Genomic DNA, 19287 nt, shown 5'->3' with positions numbered 1-19287 from the left:
ATGTAACAAATGTGTGGCCCTCAGACCTCCGAACCACCATAGCAAACACCATTACCATCCCACTTTCTTCATTGGCCCCTGAAACAGTTTCAGACCCTCAGAACCTCTTTTTTGCTGTTGTTGAGACACAGTCTCACTCTGTCACCCGGGCTAGAGTGCCATGGCATCATCATAGCTCACGGCAACCTCAAACTCCTGGGCTCAAGTGATTCTCTTGCCTCAGCCTCCTGAGTAGCTGGGACTACAGGCGTGTACCACTATACCCAGCTAAGTTTTTCTATTCTTAGTAGAGACGGGGTCTCACTCTCACTCAGACTGGTCTTGAACTCCTGACCTCAAGTGATCCTCCCACCTTGGCCTCCCAGAGTGCTAGGATTACAGGCATGAGCCACCACACCTGACCTCAGAATCCTTCTTAACACAGATTCTCTAGGCAGTCACCTCCAGGCAGAGATCTTTGGCTTGTGAGATCAAACTTCTTTGTTTGAAGAACATTTGACCTCCAAGAAAGTGTGTTTTATAAATAAATAACTAGCCAGGTAGTTTGATTGAAATAGAGTTAATATGCTAATAATCAGTTACTGGCAAGTATTTATTGAACACCTACTATGTGCCAGGCTCTGTTTAGGTGCTGAGGATACAGGAGTGAAAATCTCCACCCTCAGGGAGCTTTCTAGTGGGACAGGACAGCCAACAAAACATGTGGGTAAATATAATGCCATAAAGAAAAAGAAAGCAGGGAAGGAGCTTAGGGTATATATGTGTGGTCGGTGGGGAGGGTTACAAAAAACAGAATGGTCAGGGAAGGTCTCACTGAGGAGGCCATGTTTGAGTAAAGGCTTGAAGGAAGTGAAGGATCCAAGTGTGTGGCTACCTGGGAGGAGTGGTCTCTGCAGAGTAGCAAGTGCAAAGGCCCTGGGGTGGGAAGGGGCCAGTCTGTTCAGGGACATCAAGGACAGGAGGACTGGAACAGAGGAGCAAGGGATATTGCAGCGGGAATCAAGGTCAGAGAAGTGCCAGGAAGGCCAGGTCTTGTAGGGTGTTGGAGTCCACCGTATTGATTTTTGTCTTTTTCTCCAAATGGGATGAGAAGCCACTGGAGGGATGTGAGGAGGGGATTGATATAATCCAATTTATGTTTTCACACTGGCTGCTGTGTGGAGAATAGATTGGGGTGGGGTGGTAGTGGTCTAACATTCCTATGTGCCGGGCACTGTTCAAGTGGCTTTTCATACATTAATAATTACTTCTCATACAGGTGGTAACCTTTGAGGGAAATATTATCATTATGCCCATTTACAGATGAGGAAACTGAGGCATGGAAAAAGGCCTCATAGCTAATAAGTGGCAGAATTGGAATGCAACCCCCCAAGTCTGGCTCCAGAGGCCCTGCTCTCAGCCCATATCCTTTTTTTATATATGTTGTTTATTTCAGCATATTACAGGGGTACAAATGTTTAGATTACATATATTGCCTTTGCCCTGCCCAAGTCAGAGCTTCAAGCATGCCCATCCCCCAGACATTGCGCACCACACCTATTAGGTGTGAATACACCCATCCCCTCCTCCCCCCTCCCACCTGCCCGACACCTGATGAATGTTACTACTATATGTGCACTTAAGTGTGGATCACCAATTTGCTGGTGAGTACATGTGGTGCTTGTTTTTCCATTTTTGGAATACTTCACTTAGTAGAATGGGTTCCAGCTCTATCCAGGATAATACAAGAGGTGCTAGATCACCATTGTTGGGTTTTGTTTTGTTTTGTTTGTTTGTTTTGAGACAGAGTCTCACTCTGTTGCCTAGGCTAGAGTGCCGTGGTGTCAGCCTCGCTCACAGCAACCTCAAACTCCTGGGCTCAAGCAATCCTCCTGCCTCAGTCTCCGGGGTAGCTGGGACTAGAGGGATGCGCCACCATGCCCGGCTAATTTTTTCTATCTTTTAGTTGTTTGGCTAATTTCTATTTATAGTAGAGACAGGTCTTTCTCTTGATCAGGCTGGTCTCTAACTCCTGAGCTCAAGAGATCCTCCTGCCTCGGCCTCCCTGAGTGCTACGGTTACAGGCAGAGCCACCACACCCTGCCCACCATTGTTTTTTGTGTCAGCCCCTATCCTAGTCCACATGGTAGGAGGTAGAGATCAGAGTAGACAGCCTTGAATGCCAGGCTAAGAAATTTGGACCTATATTCTGTGCTTATTGGGGAGCCACTGAAAATTTCTGAAAACAACACACATAAAATATTGTTAAGGCTGGTGGGAGGGGGAGATGTTGAAGGCTGGGCGGCCATTTGGAAGACAAGCAGAGATTCTGGCAATGTCAAAGAAATTCCCCAAGGCTCCCCATCCTCAATCAAACTGAGGCTTTACAGATAACAGGTCCAGGCCAAAAAGCAATTTTATGGTTGGTTTTGGGGGCCAAAGGAGAAGAGTCAAGAAATCTTAATAGATATGCTGCTGATTGACATATTCGGTCTTTACCTTCTGTTACTCGACCTCCTAGTCTTCAAGGGGAGGATCTGAATGGATTAAGGGGCTGGACTTGGTGTTTCACTCCTGTCATCCCAGCACTTTGGGAAGCCCAGGTGGGAGGATTCCTTGAGGCCAGGAGTTCAAGACCAGCCTGGACAACATATCGAGACCCTGTCTCTAACAAAAAATACAAAAATTAGCCAGGCATGGTGGCTTGCACCTGTAGTCCCAGCTACTTGGGAGGCTGAGGCAGGAGGATCGCTTGAGCCCAGGAGTTAGAGGTTGCTGTGAGCCACGATGATGACACTGCACTCTACCCAGGCGACAAGAGACACTGTCTTAACAAAAAAAAAAAGCAAACAAGGCAACTGAACACCCCTTCCCATAATCCTCCACCCCTTTTTCAAAAGGAAAAAAAAAGTCTATCAGTAGCCAGGTAATGGCTTGAGCCTGTAAATCTGGGCTATTCAGGAGGCTAAGGCAGGAGGACTGCTTGAGGCCAGGAGTTTGAGACCAGCTTGGGCAACATAGTGAGACCTTGAAACCTTGAATCTAAAAAGCAAAAAGAGTCTATCATGTGATAGTACAATTGATATACTTTCAGTTCAGATGGGGAGTGATTATTTTGATCTAATTTATTATATATTGATGTTATAAAATATTATTTAGCTGCCTATGTCACTTTTCTCCCTAATAACAGAGTGCCTGACCTCACATCTGTACTATGTGGCAGGAAGGGACAGGATCATTACAACCGTCTTCCAGTGAGGCCCAGAGAGATCAAGTGACTTTCTCATGATTACACAGTGACCCAGGGAAGCTCAGATGAGAACAGAGGATGCTCTATGGTAAGAATTTGGGGAAGCTTTTTTCTTCTGATTGAAAGTCACTGACCCATAGAAATGATCAGTCAGGTCCACCCACTTAAAAAGCAAGTTAATTTAAGAGCTTTAAAAATATAGAAAACATTAACTTTAACCACCTAACTGGAAAATAGCAAGAATAAAACTATTCCTTAAATATTATAATAAAAATGGACTCTGGGTCTCGATCATATCCAGAGATATAGACAGCAGAAAAGCTAGAGGGCAAGGAGTGACAGAAATTGAAAGGTGTGTACGTATGCAGGTAGACACAGATGGAGGCCATAAAAACAGCCCATTTATACTCATATTACATACACAGGAGCCCATTAGACAATATATATTGGGGTATTTGGGGTAAATGGCACGATGTCTCCAACTTATTCTCAAATGGCTCAAAAATACTGTGCGTGAGCACACATGCACACACAGAATGACAAAGAAAATGGGGGAAATGTGAACAATTGGTGAACCCAGGTAAAAGGTGCAAAAGGGTTCTTTGCATTATTTTCACAACTTTTCTGTAAGTGTAAAAAACTATATCAAAATCAAAAGCTACAAAAAAACTGAACCCCTTAAAAGTGAAATATAAAGGTAGTAATTATTGCCAGCATACATTATAAAAAGGGTTTTCTCTTTGTATCTAGTGATGGGTACATTTTATGGTTTATAAATTGTCTCAAAAAAATCGAGAAGTATGCAGTTATTAAGATGCATAGGCCAATAAAATATCATGATGCTTTACTACATTTGTAAGGATTTAGCAAAACTCATCAGTAACACAGACCTGAAGCTCTGATAATGTTTCTGATTAGTAAACATAGGAATTATGTTTTTAATAAATACAGCTAATTTCAACTTGAATCAGCTTATTCTTATCAATTTAAACTCAGTGAAACTGACTTTGATCCATTTCAATGTTTAAGTGTGTCAAATCAGGTGTAAACTGGCTCAAACCACTTTGAAATGATCTTTCCAGTTTTAACAGCTTTTAACCAGCATACAGAGTAGATAAAAGTCTGGACTCTGGAAAAATCAGGCTAAAATCCTGCCTGAATCACCTTTTACCTGCTTGTCTTTGGGCAAGTTAATTTATCCTTCTAAAATCTGTTTCTTCATCTATAAAATGAGAATAATAGTACTTTTGTCATGGGATTGTTGTAAAAATTAAGTGTCATGATATATGTTCTGCCTGGCTCAAACTCGTTAGACCAGGAATAGAGAAAGATCACTTGATTGACAGTTGATAATGAGCTCTTTTTTTCCAAGCCTCAATTTCTTCCCTATTAAAGACTCATCACCTGCCCACACCTCCTTCAAGAATTCTTGACATCTTCTTCCCCCACTTATGCCTTCATGCTCTGAACTCCTTAAGTGAGGATCAAACAACTGAGGCCAATTATCCTGAATGCAAATGCTCAGTAATAGTCATGGTTCCTACAAGGCCGGAAGCTCCTGGAGGAGTTCTCAGGTTCCCATTCTATTTCTTCAGTGTCTTTTTCCCTCCTTCCCTCCTAGCCTAGCTCCAAGACTGTGGACTCGGGTAAATAACTCTGATTCTTTAAAAAGCTAGGGTGGGGTTTCAGAAGAGTCACAGTGGCCTTACTCATATGTAACTCAATGGAGTAGTGTGAAAATAAATGACACTACACTAATACTTAAGAAGATGCAGTGTTTTCCAACAATTTTTAGGTTTTTATTACCAGGCACTCATTCTCTCCTTCAGATCTTGCTAATTTCAACCCTAAGAGCCAATTCCTTGAGCCCAGTGATTATGCCCTCTTCCTGTTCTGGAACAGTCCCTATCTACCATTAATACCAGGCATTTTATTTTGACTCATATAGCAACAGCCTCTTTTTAAACGTGTGTAAGCACAAATATTTGACCCTCAAAAGCTACAGGGTAGGCCAGGCGTGGTGGCTCACGTCTATAAACCTAGCACTCTAGGAGGCCGAGGCGGAAGAATCGCTCAAGGTCAGGAGTTCAAGACCAGCCAGAGCAAGAGCGAGACCCCGTCTCTACTAAAAATAGAAATTAATTGACCAACTAAAAAATATATATACAAAAAACTAGCTGGGCATGGTGGCTCGTGCCTGTTGTCCCAGCTACTCAGGAGGTTGAGGCAGTAGGATCGCTTGAGCCCAGGAGATTGAGGTTGCTGTGAGCCAGGCTGACGCCATGGCACTCACTCTAGCCTGGACAACAAAGTGAGACTCTGTCTCAAAAAATAAGGCTGGGCGTGGTGGCTCACTCCTGTAATCCTAGCACTCTGGGAGGAGGGGGTGGGGTGGGGGGAATAGCTCGAGGTCAGGAGTTCCAAACCAGCCTGAGCGAGACCCTGTCTCTATTAAAAATAGAAAGAAATTAATTGACCAACTAAAAATATATATAGAAAAAATAAGCTGGTCATGGTGGCGCATGCCTGTAGTCCCAGCTACTCAGGAGGCTGAGGCAGGAGGATTGCTTGAGCCCAGGAGTTTGAGGTTGCTGTGAGCTAGGCTGACGCCACAGCACTCACTCTAGCCTGGGCAACAAAGCGAGACTCTGTCTCAAAAAAATAAAAAATAAACCCTGCAGGGTAGGAATTATTTTTTCCCCCTTTACAGACAAGGAAACTATAGTTTGAAAAGGTTAAGGAAACTCCCCATGGTCACAAGTGGTGGAGTCGGAACTTGGATGCGGGTCCTGACTCCAAATCCTATGGCCTTCCTGCTTGACAGCCATGCCTCTCTCTTGGTTGCTGTTTGTCCTCTTCCTTCAAGGTGCCTGACTGCGGGAACAGTTACCATTGACTCTCCTGCTTGTTTAACACAGAGGCCACTCATCGAACATGGGACTTCTCCCCAGCGCCTGCCCGGGTCTGTGTTTACCCCGACACCATTCTTTGGTGTCTGAGGGGAAGTGGTGCTTGTAGCACACTTAAAGAAAAAAGTGGTGATAGCTTCCAGATGAGCTTATTATTCTAAATTTAACATTCCTTTTGGTACTTAGAATTTCCACTTTCTCCCTTCCACCCCCTTTGCATTTATGTAATTAGAAAGCATGCAACAGGAGACCATGTGTCTCAGTACCATTCGGGACGAAGGCTGCCCCAGCCCCATGGAGTAACATCCTTGTGGAAATACTTTGCAGAGTTTATTTGGACAGGTTCAAAAATAGTCCTTCAACAATACAATCAGATTGAACCACGACAAGTAAAAGGCAATTATGGCTTGGTTACATAAAAAAAAAAAAAAAAAAAGTAAACAGTGAGGCTTGGGAAAACTAGAAGCAAAGCTACATAGTCATCCCCCTCCACACCCTCATTCCCGATCCCTGCGCTTCCTACCAGCAGGATTTCAAGACGGCATCCTTGGAGCTTTTGAAATGGAGAAGAAGATGACACTCACTAAAGGAGACAGCTCAACAGAGTGTGTTCTGAGGCCATTTCTTAGAACAAAGACATACTTCTGCATAAGGCAAATACAGTCTGATAAAGGCTCCCCCAGTGGGTACTTGGAATGCCAAAGTCATTCACCTAAATGAGTTCAAAATACATATTGTTCTGGGCCAAATTACACAGTGTCAAGCTCAGACTGTATGTATTTATGTATGTTGGCAGAGGAGGCCACTTTTGGGGCGCCGCAGCCTTATCCTAGGATCCTGTGCCCAGCTGGGTTCCCATCTCTCTCTCTCCGAAACCATGAATTTCCTTGTACTTGGTTCCAGAAAGGCAGACAAGAGGCAAAGGCAAAGTTGTACAAGCCCACGAGGGAACAGGGCCCTGGAGGACTTGAATTTCTAATGAAACTTAAAGTGGAACAGAATGTGTGCCTTTGCCAATAAGCTGGGACTTTCTGAAGGTTGATTTGAGATGCAGGCAGGGAGTAGGGACAAGATCGAGCATGTGCTTTGGGCCAGTCTCTGCTAAGGACTACAAGGTGGGAATACAAAGTACTCCGGAATTAAACCAAACAGCCAGTGCTTCCTTTGGCTGGCCTTTGCCCAGAACTGTTCCCTCACGGAGCTGACGGTGTCCCAAAGCACTCCAGTGGTGTTTCAAAGGTGCTGGGCAAAGGGATCCGTCCAAATAAATGCCTACGATCTGACAACTAATGAGACAGAAACTTGATTCCAATATCCCTCGCCACTCCGTATGTAGAGGATTTGTGGGCACATTTTGTTTTCTGACTTTGTCTCTTTTGGAAGGGGACCTGTTATTCTTCTCTCTGCCTGAATGAAGATGGAAAAATGGTGGAAAAATGCAGGGGGAATATTAACTTTTAAAGCAAATATGGAGAAGACAAGTGGAAGGGATGAAACAGGTCCCACATTATTTTTAGTTACATGTATTGTCTTGATCATGGAATGAAGAGGGCCAAGTGGCCATGACTTCCAGTCCTAAGTTCATACTGACTCTGGGTTTTAGGTAATTCAAAGATACAAACAAGCCCAGAAAGCCTGGATAGTTTGAAGGGCAGAGCATCACTGCTGCCTGTTCAGGTCCAGAGCCTAGCATGCCTTTCTAGAAAGGGGAGTGGGGTAAAGGATGAAAGAAGGAAAAACGGAGGGTAAAGGGAGTGTACACTGTTACCCTGAATCAACTCATTACAGCACTTGGAAGAACTAAGGTCTAATAAATGTTCCAGAACTGGGTCAGACACAAGCTCTATCTGGGTTCCCTGCCTGCCTCATCCCTCCACACCCCCCTTCCCCTGTACATCCTGGCTACACTGGACCGCGTGTAGTTTCCCAGCTATAACAAGCACTTTCATGATCCTGAGCCTTCACAGAATTCACCTTCCCTGTGCAGCTGCAATGCCCCAGTCAACTTCAATCTGAGTCCACATGTTCCGTCCTCCACGAGGCTGTCCAAAGGAAACTTAGCTGCTCCTTCTTTGTTCTCACTGCACTTTGAAACAATTCTCTTTCAGAGTCGTAAGTGGCTGCATGTCTGTCTTTCCACCAGACTCTAAGCTCCCTGAAGGCAGGGGCCCATGTCCTTTTTAGACATTGACCCACACTGCCTACAACAGTGTCTGGCTTGTAGTTGATGCTCAATCAATATTTACAGAATAAAGCGGCAGTGAGATCAAGCTCTGCCCATCTTAATTGCACGGTAAAGAAAGAAATAAGATAAGAAAGCCTGACCTCTGGAGTTCTGTATATTTTCAGAAGAAATTGCTAAAATATTACTTTGTGTCCAGACTACCATATTCAGGTGAAATCACAAGAACAAACTGACAGAGGGGTATTAGAAATGGCCCTTTGTCCTCAAACCTCAGCTGCTAAGTGAAGATAAAATTAACCCCAAACATGGCCTTCCAGCCAGTTGCCTGTGCCTGGAGCCTTCTCCCCCGCCAGGGCTGAAGCTTGGACTGTGTTAAGCTGTGTAGCCGCAGGACTTGACAGCAATGAAGTGGGCCGTCCACAGTCAGGTTTCATCCTCTGCTGATGCGGCGGCTGCTGGACTTCAGTGCGGCAGGCACAGCTGAGGCATGCCCTGCTGAGTCCACTGGTGGGAGCAACACACAAAGAGCTGCAACAGCAAGGAAAGGCACCTCGAGACACCGGTCATCTTCATCAGAACACGCAGCAGCAATCTCCAACCTCCGATTTATGGCGTGGAAGCAGTTCTGAAAATTACACTTTAGGAGGAGAGTGGGAAGGAACATACGATGGCTGTGGTTTCAGGAGGGCTCTCAGAAAGGTTGTGACCAGAAGGTCACAGCTGCGTGCTGTTCAAACAGTCCTGACACTCAGAGACTAAAAGGCAAAGAAACAAAGGCCATGCAATGGGCTTCCTATTTTTAATTTATTTCTCTTAAGACCACTTCCTTACAATTTCCAGAGAGAAAATACAAAACAAGAAACAGACTTGGTTTCAAATACATAAATAGTGTACTGGAGTTTAAAGCATTACTGATAACATTGTTACAGAAGAATGTCAGCTTACTCCAGGGCACTTCAGTATTCCTGAGGAATAAACATGATTTCTCTTTTCCTCCCACTGGGGTGTTCTCAGGTGTAAGTCACTGCTCCTGCTCCTGTAAAGCAAGGGCAGTCAGGTGAGAAGCGCGCAGATAGCATCTGGACAATCCTCTCTAACTGCTGTGTCTGACTGGGCGAGGTGGCTCATGCCTATATCCTGGTACTTTGCCAAGGCAGGAGGATCACTTGAGGTCAGGAGTTCAAGACCAGCCTGGGCAACATAGCGAGACTCTGTCTCTATGAAAATTAAAAAAAACTAAATGGGCATGATGGTGAGTACCTGTAGTCCCAGCTACTTGGGAGGCTGAGGCAGGAAGACTGCTTGAGCCCGGGAGCTCAAGCAGTGAGCTGTGATCATGCCACTGTGATCATGCCAGGCTGTGATCATGCCACTGCACTCTAGCCTAGGTGACAGAGTGAGATTCTGTCTCTATTAAAAAAATAATAATAATTGCTGTGTCAGGTCAGACCCAAAGGACCAATGGGGCCAAAAAACCTTACCACACTGTTTGCTTTAAAACTGTCTCACTCTAGGACTGTGTACACCTCACCCAGGTTCAGAAGAGTAGTCCCCCTAATCTTTGAGGGAGAATGGGAAAGGATTAGAACAGGGCCAAACCATCACTACTCCTAAAACCTATGGAAGAATCACAGGGGAGAGGGAAGAGCATGGCTCAAATCTAACAGTCTGCAAATTACAAGATCTTTGGCAGGTTTCTTAACCTCAGTAAGATTCTGTTTTCTCATCTGCTGAATGAGGACAGTAACACCTTTCATAAATCCACTGGGAGGTCCAAAGAGAAAGCATATAAAGCCAGGATGGTCCACGAGGCATGTCAGGTATTTAACGAGCAGTTATCACAATATGACTATACCAAATAAACCTCAAGTTGGGCTTTTGCTCTCTTTTTCTGAGAAAGTGGAGGATGACAACATCGAGGCTCAGACTCAAGTTCAGATAAAGTTACAAGGCCATTTTGGAGCAATATACGCAAGCCTGTAAAAAATGTAACAATATTTTCCACAGTACCTCCCAGCCATTAAATACATAATATGCATATAATCACCCCTGGGCCATTATGCCTGAGGAGTTTGGAACAATGGAAACATTTTAAACAATTAAAAGACCTGCAGCTCCTCTCCCTGCTCCTTTCTGTTCCCCACACTTGGCTCTAGTGCCAGGAGTGAGGAGCCAGGAGCAGTGAAGAGGGGCTGTCATGGCCTTTGGTGCCACACAGCTGCGCCTCTTCCTACACTGTCCCTCTGATGACCTCGCTCTTGCTATGGCGCAGAGTTGGTTCATTAATATTAACTTCCCTGCTTCCACTGTCTCTTCAGCACACACAGGTCGGTGGGGAGGCAGCTGCCAGAGTGTGAGCGAGTGGATTCTACGACGGAAGGTGTGGGGCTGTGGTAGGATGCTACTTGAGATTCAGTGACTCTTGTGGCCACAGCCCTTGACTAGAATTAGGACATGTGTTTGTACCACATTTTACATTCTACTTGTTATTATGGTGGAACAATGGACAAGTCAATCACCCTTTCTTGGTTGGCCTCAACTATAATAACCAGTGTTCCTATTTCTATAGCACCTTACAGCTTAAAAACATTTTCACATTTGAAATTTTTTTTTTTTTTTTGAGATGGGGGCCTTAATAGGTTGCCTAGGCAGGTCTTGAACTCCTGGCCTCAGGCAATCCTCCCACCTTGGCCTCCAGAATAGCTGGAACTATAGGTATGTGCCACTGTGCCCACCTCATTTTCACATTTAATTCTCACAACAACCCTACTGGTAGAAATTATTATCCTTATTTTATGGGTGGAAAATGGAAGCTTGGAAGTGAACCGCCTAATCTGCGCCCAGGTCTCCCAGCTTCTGTTCTCTTTCCACTAGCCCCAGCTGCTGCCCGAATCACAGTGATTCTAGCTCAAATGTAAGCTGAAAAGTGGAAGATTCAATGCATGCAGGAAGTGTGAAGTTCTTCAATGAAGGTTGTGCTGCTACAAGAGTTATGCCTTAGTAAGCCTGAGACCATTAGCATTTACCTCTAACAGACTAAACTATTTACTTCATCCATTCATCTTACATTCATTTCATTCATTCATTTAGAGACAGAGTCTCGCTTTGTTGCCCAGGCTAGAGTAAGTGCCATAGCATCAGCCTAGCTCACAGCAACCTCAAACTCCTGAGCTCAAGCAATCCTGCTGCCTCAGCCTCCCGAGTAGCTGGGACTACAGGCATGCGCCACCATGCCCGGCTAGTTTTTTCTATATATTTTTAGTTGCCCAATAAATGTCTTTCTATTTATAGTAGAGACGGGGTCTCGCTCTTGCTCAGGCTGGTTTCGAACTCCTGACCTCGAGCGATCCTCCCACCTCGGCCTCCCAGAGTGCTGGGGTTACAGGTGTGAGCCACCTCACCAGCCCATCTTACATTTATTTAAGTGCTTACTTTGTTTCAGACCCTGGGGATACAAAAGTAGGTACCACCTCTGCCCTTGAGCACCCAGCCTCCCATGATCCTGTCACTTAAACCCCAGGGTGACCAATCATCTAAAGACAAAGGGAGGTGGGCCGCAGTGGCTCATGCCTGTCATCCCAGCACTTTGGGAGGCTGAGGTGGGAGGATCACTTGAGACCAGACGTTCAAGATCAGCCTGGGCAGCACAACAAGACCTCCATCTCTACAAAAAATACAATTATCTAGGCATGGTGGTGTGCACCTGTAAATCTCAGCTACTCAGGAGACTGGGGCAGGAGGATCCCTTGAGCCCAGGAGTTCAAAGCTGCAATGAGCTATAATGATACCACTGCATTCCAGAGCAAGTGAGTGAGGCCCAGTCTCAAAAAAAAAAAGGAAAAATAAAAATAAATAAATAAAGGCAAAGGGAAAGGTGGCTACATGTGAACCCTTCAGGAAACATGCTATCTTCTTCCTTTTTGAGACATGGGTAATAATTTTCTGGCCTTGTTTGCAGCATTAAAAATCCATCTGAAGAATAGGACTTTGGCAGAATCAGGCAGGACTTACAGTCAAAACTGCTTTCTTCAATTAAAACATAGAATAATGGCTGAGTCCCTGTAGTCTTTGGTTTTAGCTTAAGTATGTGTGAGATGTTTACAGGACACTCTGAGAACTTAAATGAAAAGTGCTACTTACAGATAGTTAACACAAATCTACCACTGATGATAAACACTCAGGCAAGTTCATTAATTTCAATCAGCTAACATATGCATATAGGTCTGAATGCACATGTGCATCTGAAGGCAAAGGGGAGAGACTTTTAGCACCAAAGCAGCGCTGATGTCACCAAAGGCCAAAGAGCAATTAGGATGTCAGTGGTGCTACAATGGCACACAGTTTATTCATTACATACACTCTAAAGAATCCTTCAGGGGCTCAGGAGAAACCTCTTTTCCTTCTAACAGAAAGAGAAATACAAATGTTGTACATACTTTGACATATTTTCCATGTAGAAGATATGGAGCCTGGAAATCATGCTGACAGTTGGAGTAAGCCATTCCCAATCCCATGCCAGAACCAAAGGCTAATGGCCACATTCTTCCTAGTGATCAGAAAAAGGAAAATCCCACCAGGGAATCATTAAGAGATAATAAAGCTCCCCAATCCCCTTAAATACAATTGTGCTTAGGGTTCAAGAAATATTCCATATGCATCATACTGATAACTATAATAATTCATACATTTTTATCAACGTTTCATCAATGGCCAAAAGGGGGGCTATTAATTAGTAAACTCATTAATTTAGCAAATAGATGTTAAGTACCTATGTTGCTAGGTTCAAGGAAAATAAGTGGTACAATATGCCAACAGTAGACACAGTTGAAACCTTTAAGTTCTATATCAGTTCTAATCATCTGCTCAGTGTAAATTTCTTAACCATATCAGAAGTAATACTACCTTTCAGCAAGATGCTTGAATTCTAAAAATATGTAAGATTTTCACCAATATTTACATCCTTTGATCACAGTAAGCCAATCTGTAAATGATTACTTCATATCAGCACTATATTAATTATAATTCTCTTGTTATGTATTTCCTGTCAGTTCTTCATGGAAAGAGGTCAAAGCGACCCCTGACTTCTATTTAATATCCAAACTTCAGAAGTTCCTCCACAGAATGAAAGGAATATTGCCTGCCCTTTGCTTAGAAGAATTTTTGGCCAGGAAGCATGTGCATTTCTGGTCTACTTGTTTTTATTACCCGCAGGACTCTGATTTTCAAGTTCCTCTAGAAAAAATTATAATTAATTAGAAATATTGAAGCATGTAGATTTGGCCAAATGACTCACTAGCATCAAGTACAGGCTTTTGAAATGCTATCATATTTAAGATAACAGGCACCCTGACTCAATGCCCAGGGGGAAAGCTGGCCCAACCCATCTTGACCTCTGAAGTCCACATTCTTTGGCCTACCTACCTAACCCCATAAATGTCTGGCAGCCACTCAGACACATCTTCCAAAAGTGCCCCTGCTATGTGTATGTATACACTATGACAGTGTGTTGAAAAGATAATAAAGTCAAACTTACTTTTAAAGAAGGTAAGTGAGAAAACAATTCCTAATCCCAGACCAGTACCTACAAAGAGGGAGAAAAAACATGTTAAACCTCATAATAGAAACTTTTGTTTTTCATTTTTAATACAGACTGCTGTGATAATAATAGAAATTTGACAAAGATAACATCATAAACCTGATTTTTTTTTCATAATTAAGTATAGAGTTGATTTTCTCATCTCTAACCTTTCTTATTGTCAGAGGCTTTACAGATGCCTTTGGTCCTCTGCCCATAGGGGGAATAAAATAAATAAAGTAAAAACTTTATTCCCTGTTCCATCCAGAAAAGTTGTGGGATATGGGGTGGGGGCAGGGGGGCAAGCCAAAAGACTGTCTAGAGTAGACTCTCTCTGCATCCTGGGCTTTCCCAGCCACCTCACACAGGGGTGCCACAGCCAAAATGTCAGATAAACAGTGCGACACGAAGCTCCCTTTGTCACTTCAGCACTTTGAGTAGCAGCTACTTTTTCAGGAAGATGGAAATGAGTGATCCAAAATAATCCTAAAGGCTGCACCAGTACACAAGTCAGTGTCCGGAGAGAGGAAAGCGACATGCCTCGTGAGCCCCAAATGTGAAGATTAATCCTCTTTTTACACATAGAGCACTTTTAACCACTATCTTTTAAAATAAAAGACAAATAGGCCTTTGTTAGTGGTCTGGTAGAAAAAAAATTAGTATCTAATTTTAAATTAAACTTCATGGGAAATCTAAACTTAAAAAAAGGAAAGTTCTTTTAAAAAAATCCTTATTTTTACCAGTATTTCTGAAACCATGGTCATTCTGGTGCCACCTTCATAATTTCTGCTACATCTACACACCACCTGCACTATTATTTACTCCTTAAAAAAAAAATCAATGCATGTATTTAATAAACTTAGCCTCAAATAATAATATTGGTACAATCATAGATTTGAGTGTTTTACTTTTTCCCTCAAAGTATATTAAAAATATTTGTCTGTGATATAACTTAAAAAAAATCACCTCACATACTATAGTGATATATCTCCCATACTTTAAGATAAACTAACTTCTCCATTATTAAAAAAAATAAGCTACACATGCCAAGGAAGAGAGCTAAAATCTGATTCTTTTTAATTTTTCAGACTTGATGGACAGTGATTTTCAAAGACCTTTCAGAGATTTCTGATGCTCTTTCCTGAGTATTGCTCCATGGTCCAACAGAGGCCCTGACCAACCTCTTTATAAGTAAGTATCACATGCAAGGCCCCATCTCACTTAATAGTTCTCAAATTTGTGCTACTAAAATTCTGAGAGTGTCTTCTCTGTCTCGCCATGATTTCGGGCTGGTGCAGTGTAAAAATTCAGAATATTCCTCAGTCCCTCACCCTGACCTTTCTGCACCAAAAGCAAAAAGCTTCATCAAGAGCAAGCAAGCTAATCTACATCCTTTCTGACCCCAGTGATTCTTTTTGCACCTATGCACAATCCAGCTTGTGTTAGTTAGCCTAAAGGAAGTACTTAATATTCATGCTATTTACACAGAATGACTTCTGATCATTCTCTCCTACCATATATATGTGGCCATGATGTGTGTTTCATATTATATGTGACTGTATCTTACACAAACACAAATTTTAATTAAAAATCCTTACTTTGCCCTATCCAACAGATCCTGTGTTAGGTACTATTTTGGTGCCCAACTTTAAAATGTAATATCTGAAAATCATTTGTCATCCCAATTTCCATATAATTTAATAAAATGGTGGAAGACTTGTCAGTTTACATACTATAATCAAGGTTGACATGATGAAAAGGGAAAGAAACCAACATCTGAGTACTGCCCATGAGTATCCAATATTCTCTCCGCTCCCCAATATTCTTTTAAACCAAACAACCCATTTTCCAGATGCAGAAAATACCTTGCCCAAGGATACTCTGTTTAGTTGTAGAGCAGTGAACCAGGCTCGAGTCTGCCAGACTCCAATGCCACTGTACCCACTATGCCCAGACACTGGATTCCCCTACAACTTTAACCCCTAAATCACTACCCTCTTGGGGGAAATTGGAGTGTCAAGATTTCAACTGCCAGTGAAGATACAGTCCAAAATCGAACTGTGCTCCCCAAGCAATAGCCGAGAACACTAGGCAACCAGGGCAGTAACAAGTCTACACAAAGCCAGAAGGGCTTGTTTAGATTCATTCCCAGACTAATCCTACCACACAAGTCACAGACACAAGAAGTCTACCTGGTAGGTGTGATTCAAGAACTTCAGAGAAATGGAAGCCATTAATACTGATGCTCCTTGGCAAGAATCTGCTGTTGCTTGATTTATAAAATGGCACAGCATTCAATTTCAGGGCAACTTGCCTCACCCCTTGCAGCTGGAAGATGAGTAAGACAGTAAATTGGTACTAGAAAATGAGGTAAAGGATTTGGGCTGGCTTACAGATTCCAAACCAGGCAACGGGATGGGGAGGTAGGCCAGTAAAAACATAATGGCTCACAATCAGAGCTTTTGCTCTTCTCCATCTGGAGGCAATTTTTTGGCAAAGAAATCAAAAGCCCAAAAGGAAAATATTTCAGCATTTTTCTTGTCCCTCTGACTCCATGCTTGTCTCTTCTATTTTCCCCCATGGAAAGAAAGCTCTCTGATGCACAACTTTTCCTAGTAGTAGACCAAGAATGATGCTAAGTCCACTGCTACCAGTATCACTCAGTCAAAAAGATGAGAAATGATTCAACATCAATCAATACAGAGTAGAAAATCTTCAATCTCTAGAATTCAGATATATGCCCAACCAACCAGTTTGGCTCCTATTACAAACCTTTATCTGTAAGTATAAATACGAGATCAAAATCGCAGTTCACACGAGCCAAAATAAAGAGTTGTCAAGGAATAGCATGCTCTATGGTCTCAGTTAAACTGGACCATCTCAATTCTTAAGGGTGATTTTTTTCTTCATTTCTATATTTTTAAGACACAAAGTAACAAAAACTAGTTTCTTCAGAAAAAAGTGATTTTTAATTGCAATGTTTTACTTAAAGTTAGCTATCTCAGTTACTTAAGAGATAAACTATGGTGGAACTGCTGATGAGTTTTACAGATTCAAGTTCTCACATGCTCAATTCTCTTTTAAAAGGCAACATGTTGCTTCAAAGAAAGTCCCACCTGATCAGGGGACACCAACTCTGCAGCTGTTTCCACTAAAGATTGGCACCTCTAGGCCCAGTTTAAACTTCATAACAATAAAACATGAAAGGTCTGTCTTACAATAAAAACAAATCAACATGGAAAAGAGAAGCGTTTTCTCTGCCTTTGGCCACTTTTTTGTTGTTGTTGCATGACAAGCTCTTTAGGAGGAAAAAAGCCAAAGGAAAAAGTACAAAGCATTTTTCACCTTCCCTGGAAGCAAATATTTAACTAAGAATACAGTTTATATAACTTTGCCTCCCCCAACTTAAGCCTGTTCTCAAAAGTCCATGCTCTCTGAAATGACAAATAACCCTAAAATAAAGAAATGCCTGATTATAGGTACACATCTTCCTCATGGCAAAGTCCAGTTATGGGAGGCAGGGGGAGGAAAAACACAACAGAGGAACCTTATGGAATTGACATTAGGCACAGAGCCTATGGTCTGAAACCATTTCTTCCTTTGGAGAGGAAAAAGAATTGGCACATATTCTTTCAAAAAGAAATTACTCCAAATCAATCTAACCATGCAATTTAATGCATGCTTAGTGCCCAAAAGGACATCATAAAATTGGCTAGTAGACAGACACACATTTTCAGGAAGGAGCAATTCCTTAACAGTTCATCTGACACTATTTTAATAACAGAGAACTTTGCTCCTACTAACTATATGTACAATATTGCCTTATCTTATAACAAATTTCAAAGGATAACAACCAACAGAGGTACACTAGTATACATCTTAAGCCAGTGGTCCTCAAGCTTTTTGGCACCAGGCAGGGGAGCTCAGGTGGTGATGCACGGCCTGGTTCCTAACAGGCCACAGACAGGGACTGGCTCTGGGGACCATAGCTTTAAACCACCTTTTAAGTAAGTAAGGGAGGGGGATACATGTTGATGGCCTTTACAGTTACAATCCTTAGTTGCTTAATGCAACTTTATTTTTCACTTAGAAATGTCTTTGCTCTCACCATGCCACAGATCATAAAGCTTTACTTCACTACAAATAATTAGAAAAAAACCCCCACAATCACAGAAATTAACAAGTAGGTTATATAATCTTATTGCAGTCTTGGGGTAGAAATGTATTTTGGATGTTAACCCCTAAGTGGAACAAGTTGAAGTGATACATGCTCTTGCAGAATCAACTTCGCAAAAGCTGTAACTGCCAATGGACTTTCAATGAAAGAACAACAACTCATTATCTGGAGAGGAACAAAAACAATCACACAAAAATTCACTTTGAGATATTTCTATGAAAGATTATAGGGGAAAAAAAGACCATAGACTCATTTTATTTATCCGTAATTTATTATATGAGAATTACTAAGACCTTGCTCCAGCTTACACTTAATATTTTTTTTATTTAACATTTTAAACAGGGCTCCTGTACTCATAAGCCTAAAGTATAGTTATCAGTGCTAAATTTTAATCTATATCTAATAGTTTAAAATTGCAAAGCAACTCCATTTTACTTGCATAACTTATATCAAGATGTATGAGCAAAAACTTAAGTACTGTACTCAACTGGCATGGTATGAATATGAGATGCTACAGGAGTTACCAGTCTTTAAGATCCCAGAAGCCTTGTGCCAAACTACTCTTCATTCTTACACTGAAAGAAAGGATACAACTTCCAAGAAGTGAGGGCTGCACTGCGCTGCTGGGCAGAGGCAAGAGCACTGGTGCTGCAGCAGGACTGGCCTGGCCAACTCCCTGACCTAAGGTCAGTTACTCCACCTGCCCACCTGGAAAGTGAAAACCACCTCACAGGGCTGCTGTACTAGGAAAATGGAAAGTCTCTAGTAGTGTCTAACAGAGTTGAATAAATGGTAGTAAGTTCTACCACCTCCCTGATAAAACTCAAAAGATGTCAAAAGTGTAAGGTAATAGTTAATTCTCTATTAAAATACAGTTCACTGGCTTGTGTAGGATCACACTGTGGGTAAGCCGCAGCTGAAAATCAGAACCTGTTTTTTTCTATTCTTTGCATATATTTCATTGGCATTAGCAATTACTTATATGACTACATCAGGTTTTTGTTTTTGTCTTTGTTTTTTTTTTTTTTTTTTTTGAGACAGAGTCTCGCTTTGTTGCTCAGGCTAGAGTGAGTGCCGTGGCGTCAGCCTCGCTCACAGCAACCTCAAACTCCTGGGCTCAGGCAATCCTTCTGCCTCAGCCTCCCGAGTAGCTGGGACTACAGGCATGCGCCACCATGCCCGGCTAATTTTTTCTATATATATTAGTTGGCC

General features: G+C 42.4%; 1 protein-coding gene across 1 annotated transcript in view; it reads right to left on the bottom strand.

Moving 5' to 3' along the window:
• Positions 1-9108: 9108 nt before the first annotated feature.
• The window catches only part of MICOS10 (mitochondrial contact site and cristae organizing system subunit 10), a 33626-nt gene continuing 23447 nt past the window's right edge, over positions 9109-19287 (bottom strand). Inside the window, exons 2-4 of the mRNA XM_012787685.3 lie at positions 13857-13904; positions 12760-12869; positions 9109-9359 (exon numbers count right to left, since the gene is read on the bottom strand). Coding sequence (XP_012643139.1) covers positions 9345-9359; positions 12760-12869; positions 13857-13904 — 173 coding nt within the window. The 3' untranslated portion in view covers positions 9109-9344. The remainder of the gene's footprint in view (positions 9360-12759; positions 12870-13856; positions 13905-19287) is intronic.

The sequence above is a fragment of the Microcebus murinus genome, chromosome 2 (assembly GCF_040939455.1).
Source record: "Microcebus murinus isolate Inina chromosome 2, M.murinus_Inina_mat1.0, whole genome shotgun sequence".
Lineage (NCBI taxonomy): Eukaryota > Metazoa > Chordata > Mammalia > Primates > Cheirogaleidae > Microcebus > Microcebus murinus.
The sequence above is the reverse complement of the archived record's forward strand: the minus strand, read 5'-3'. Positions and strand labels throughout refer to the sequence as shown.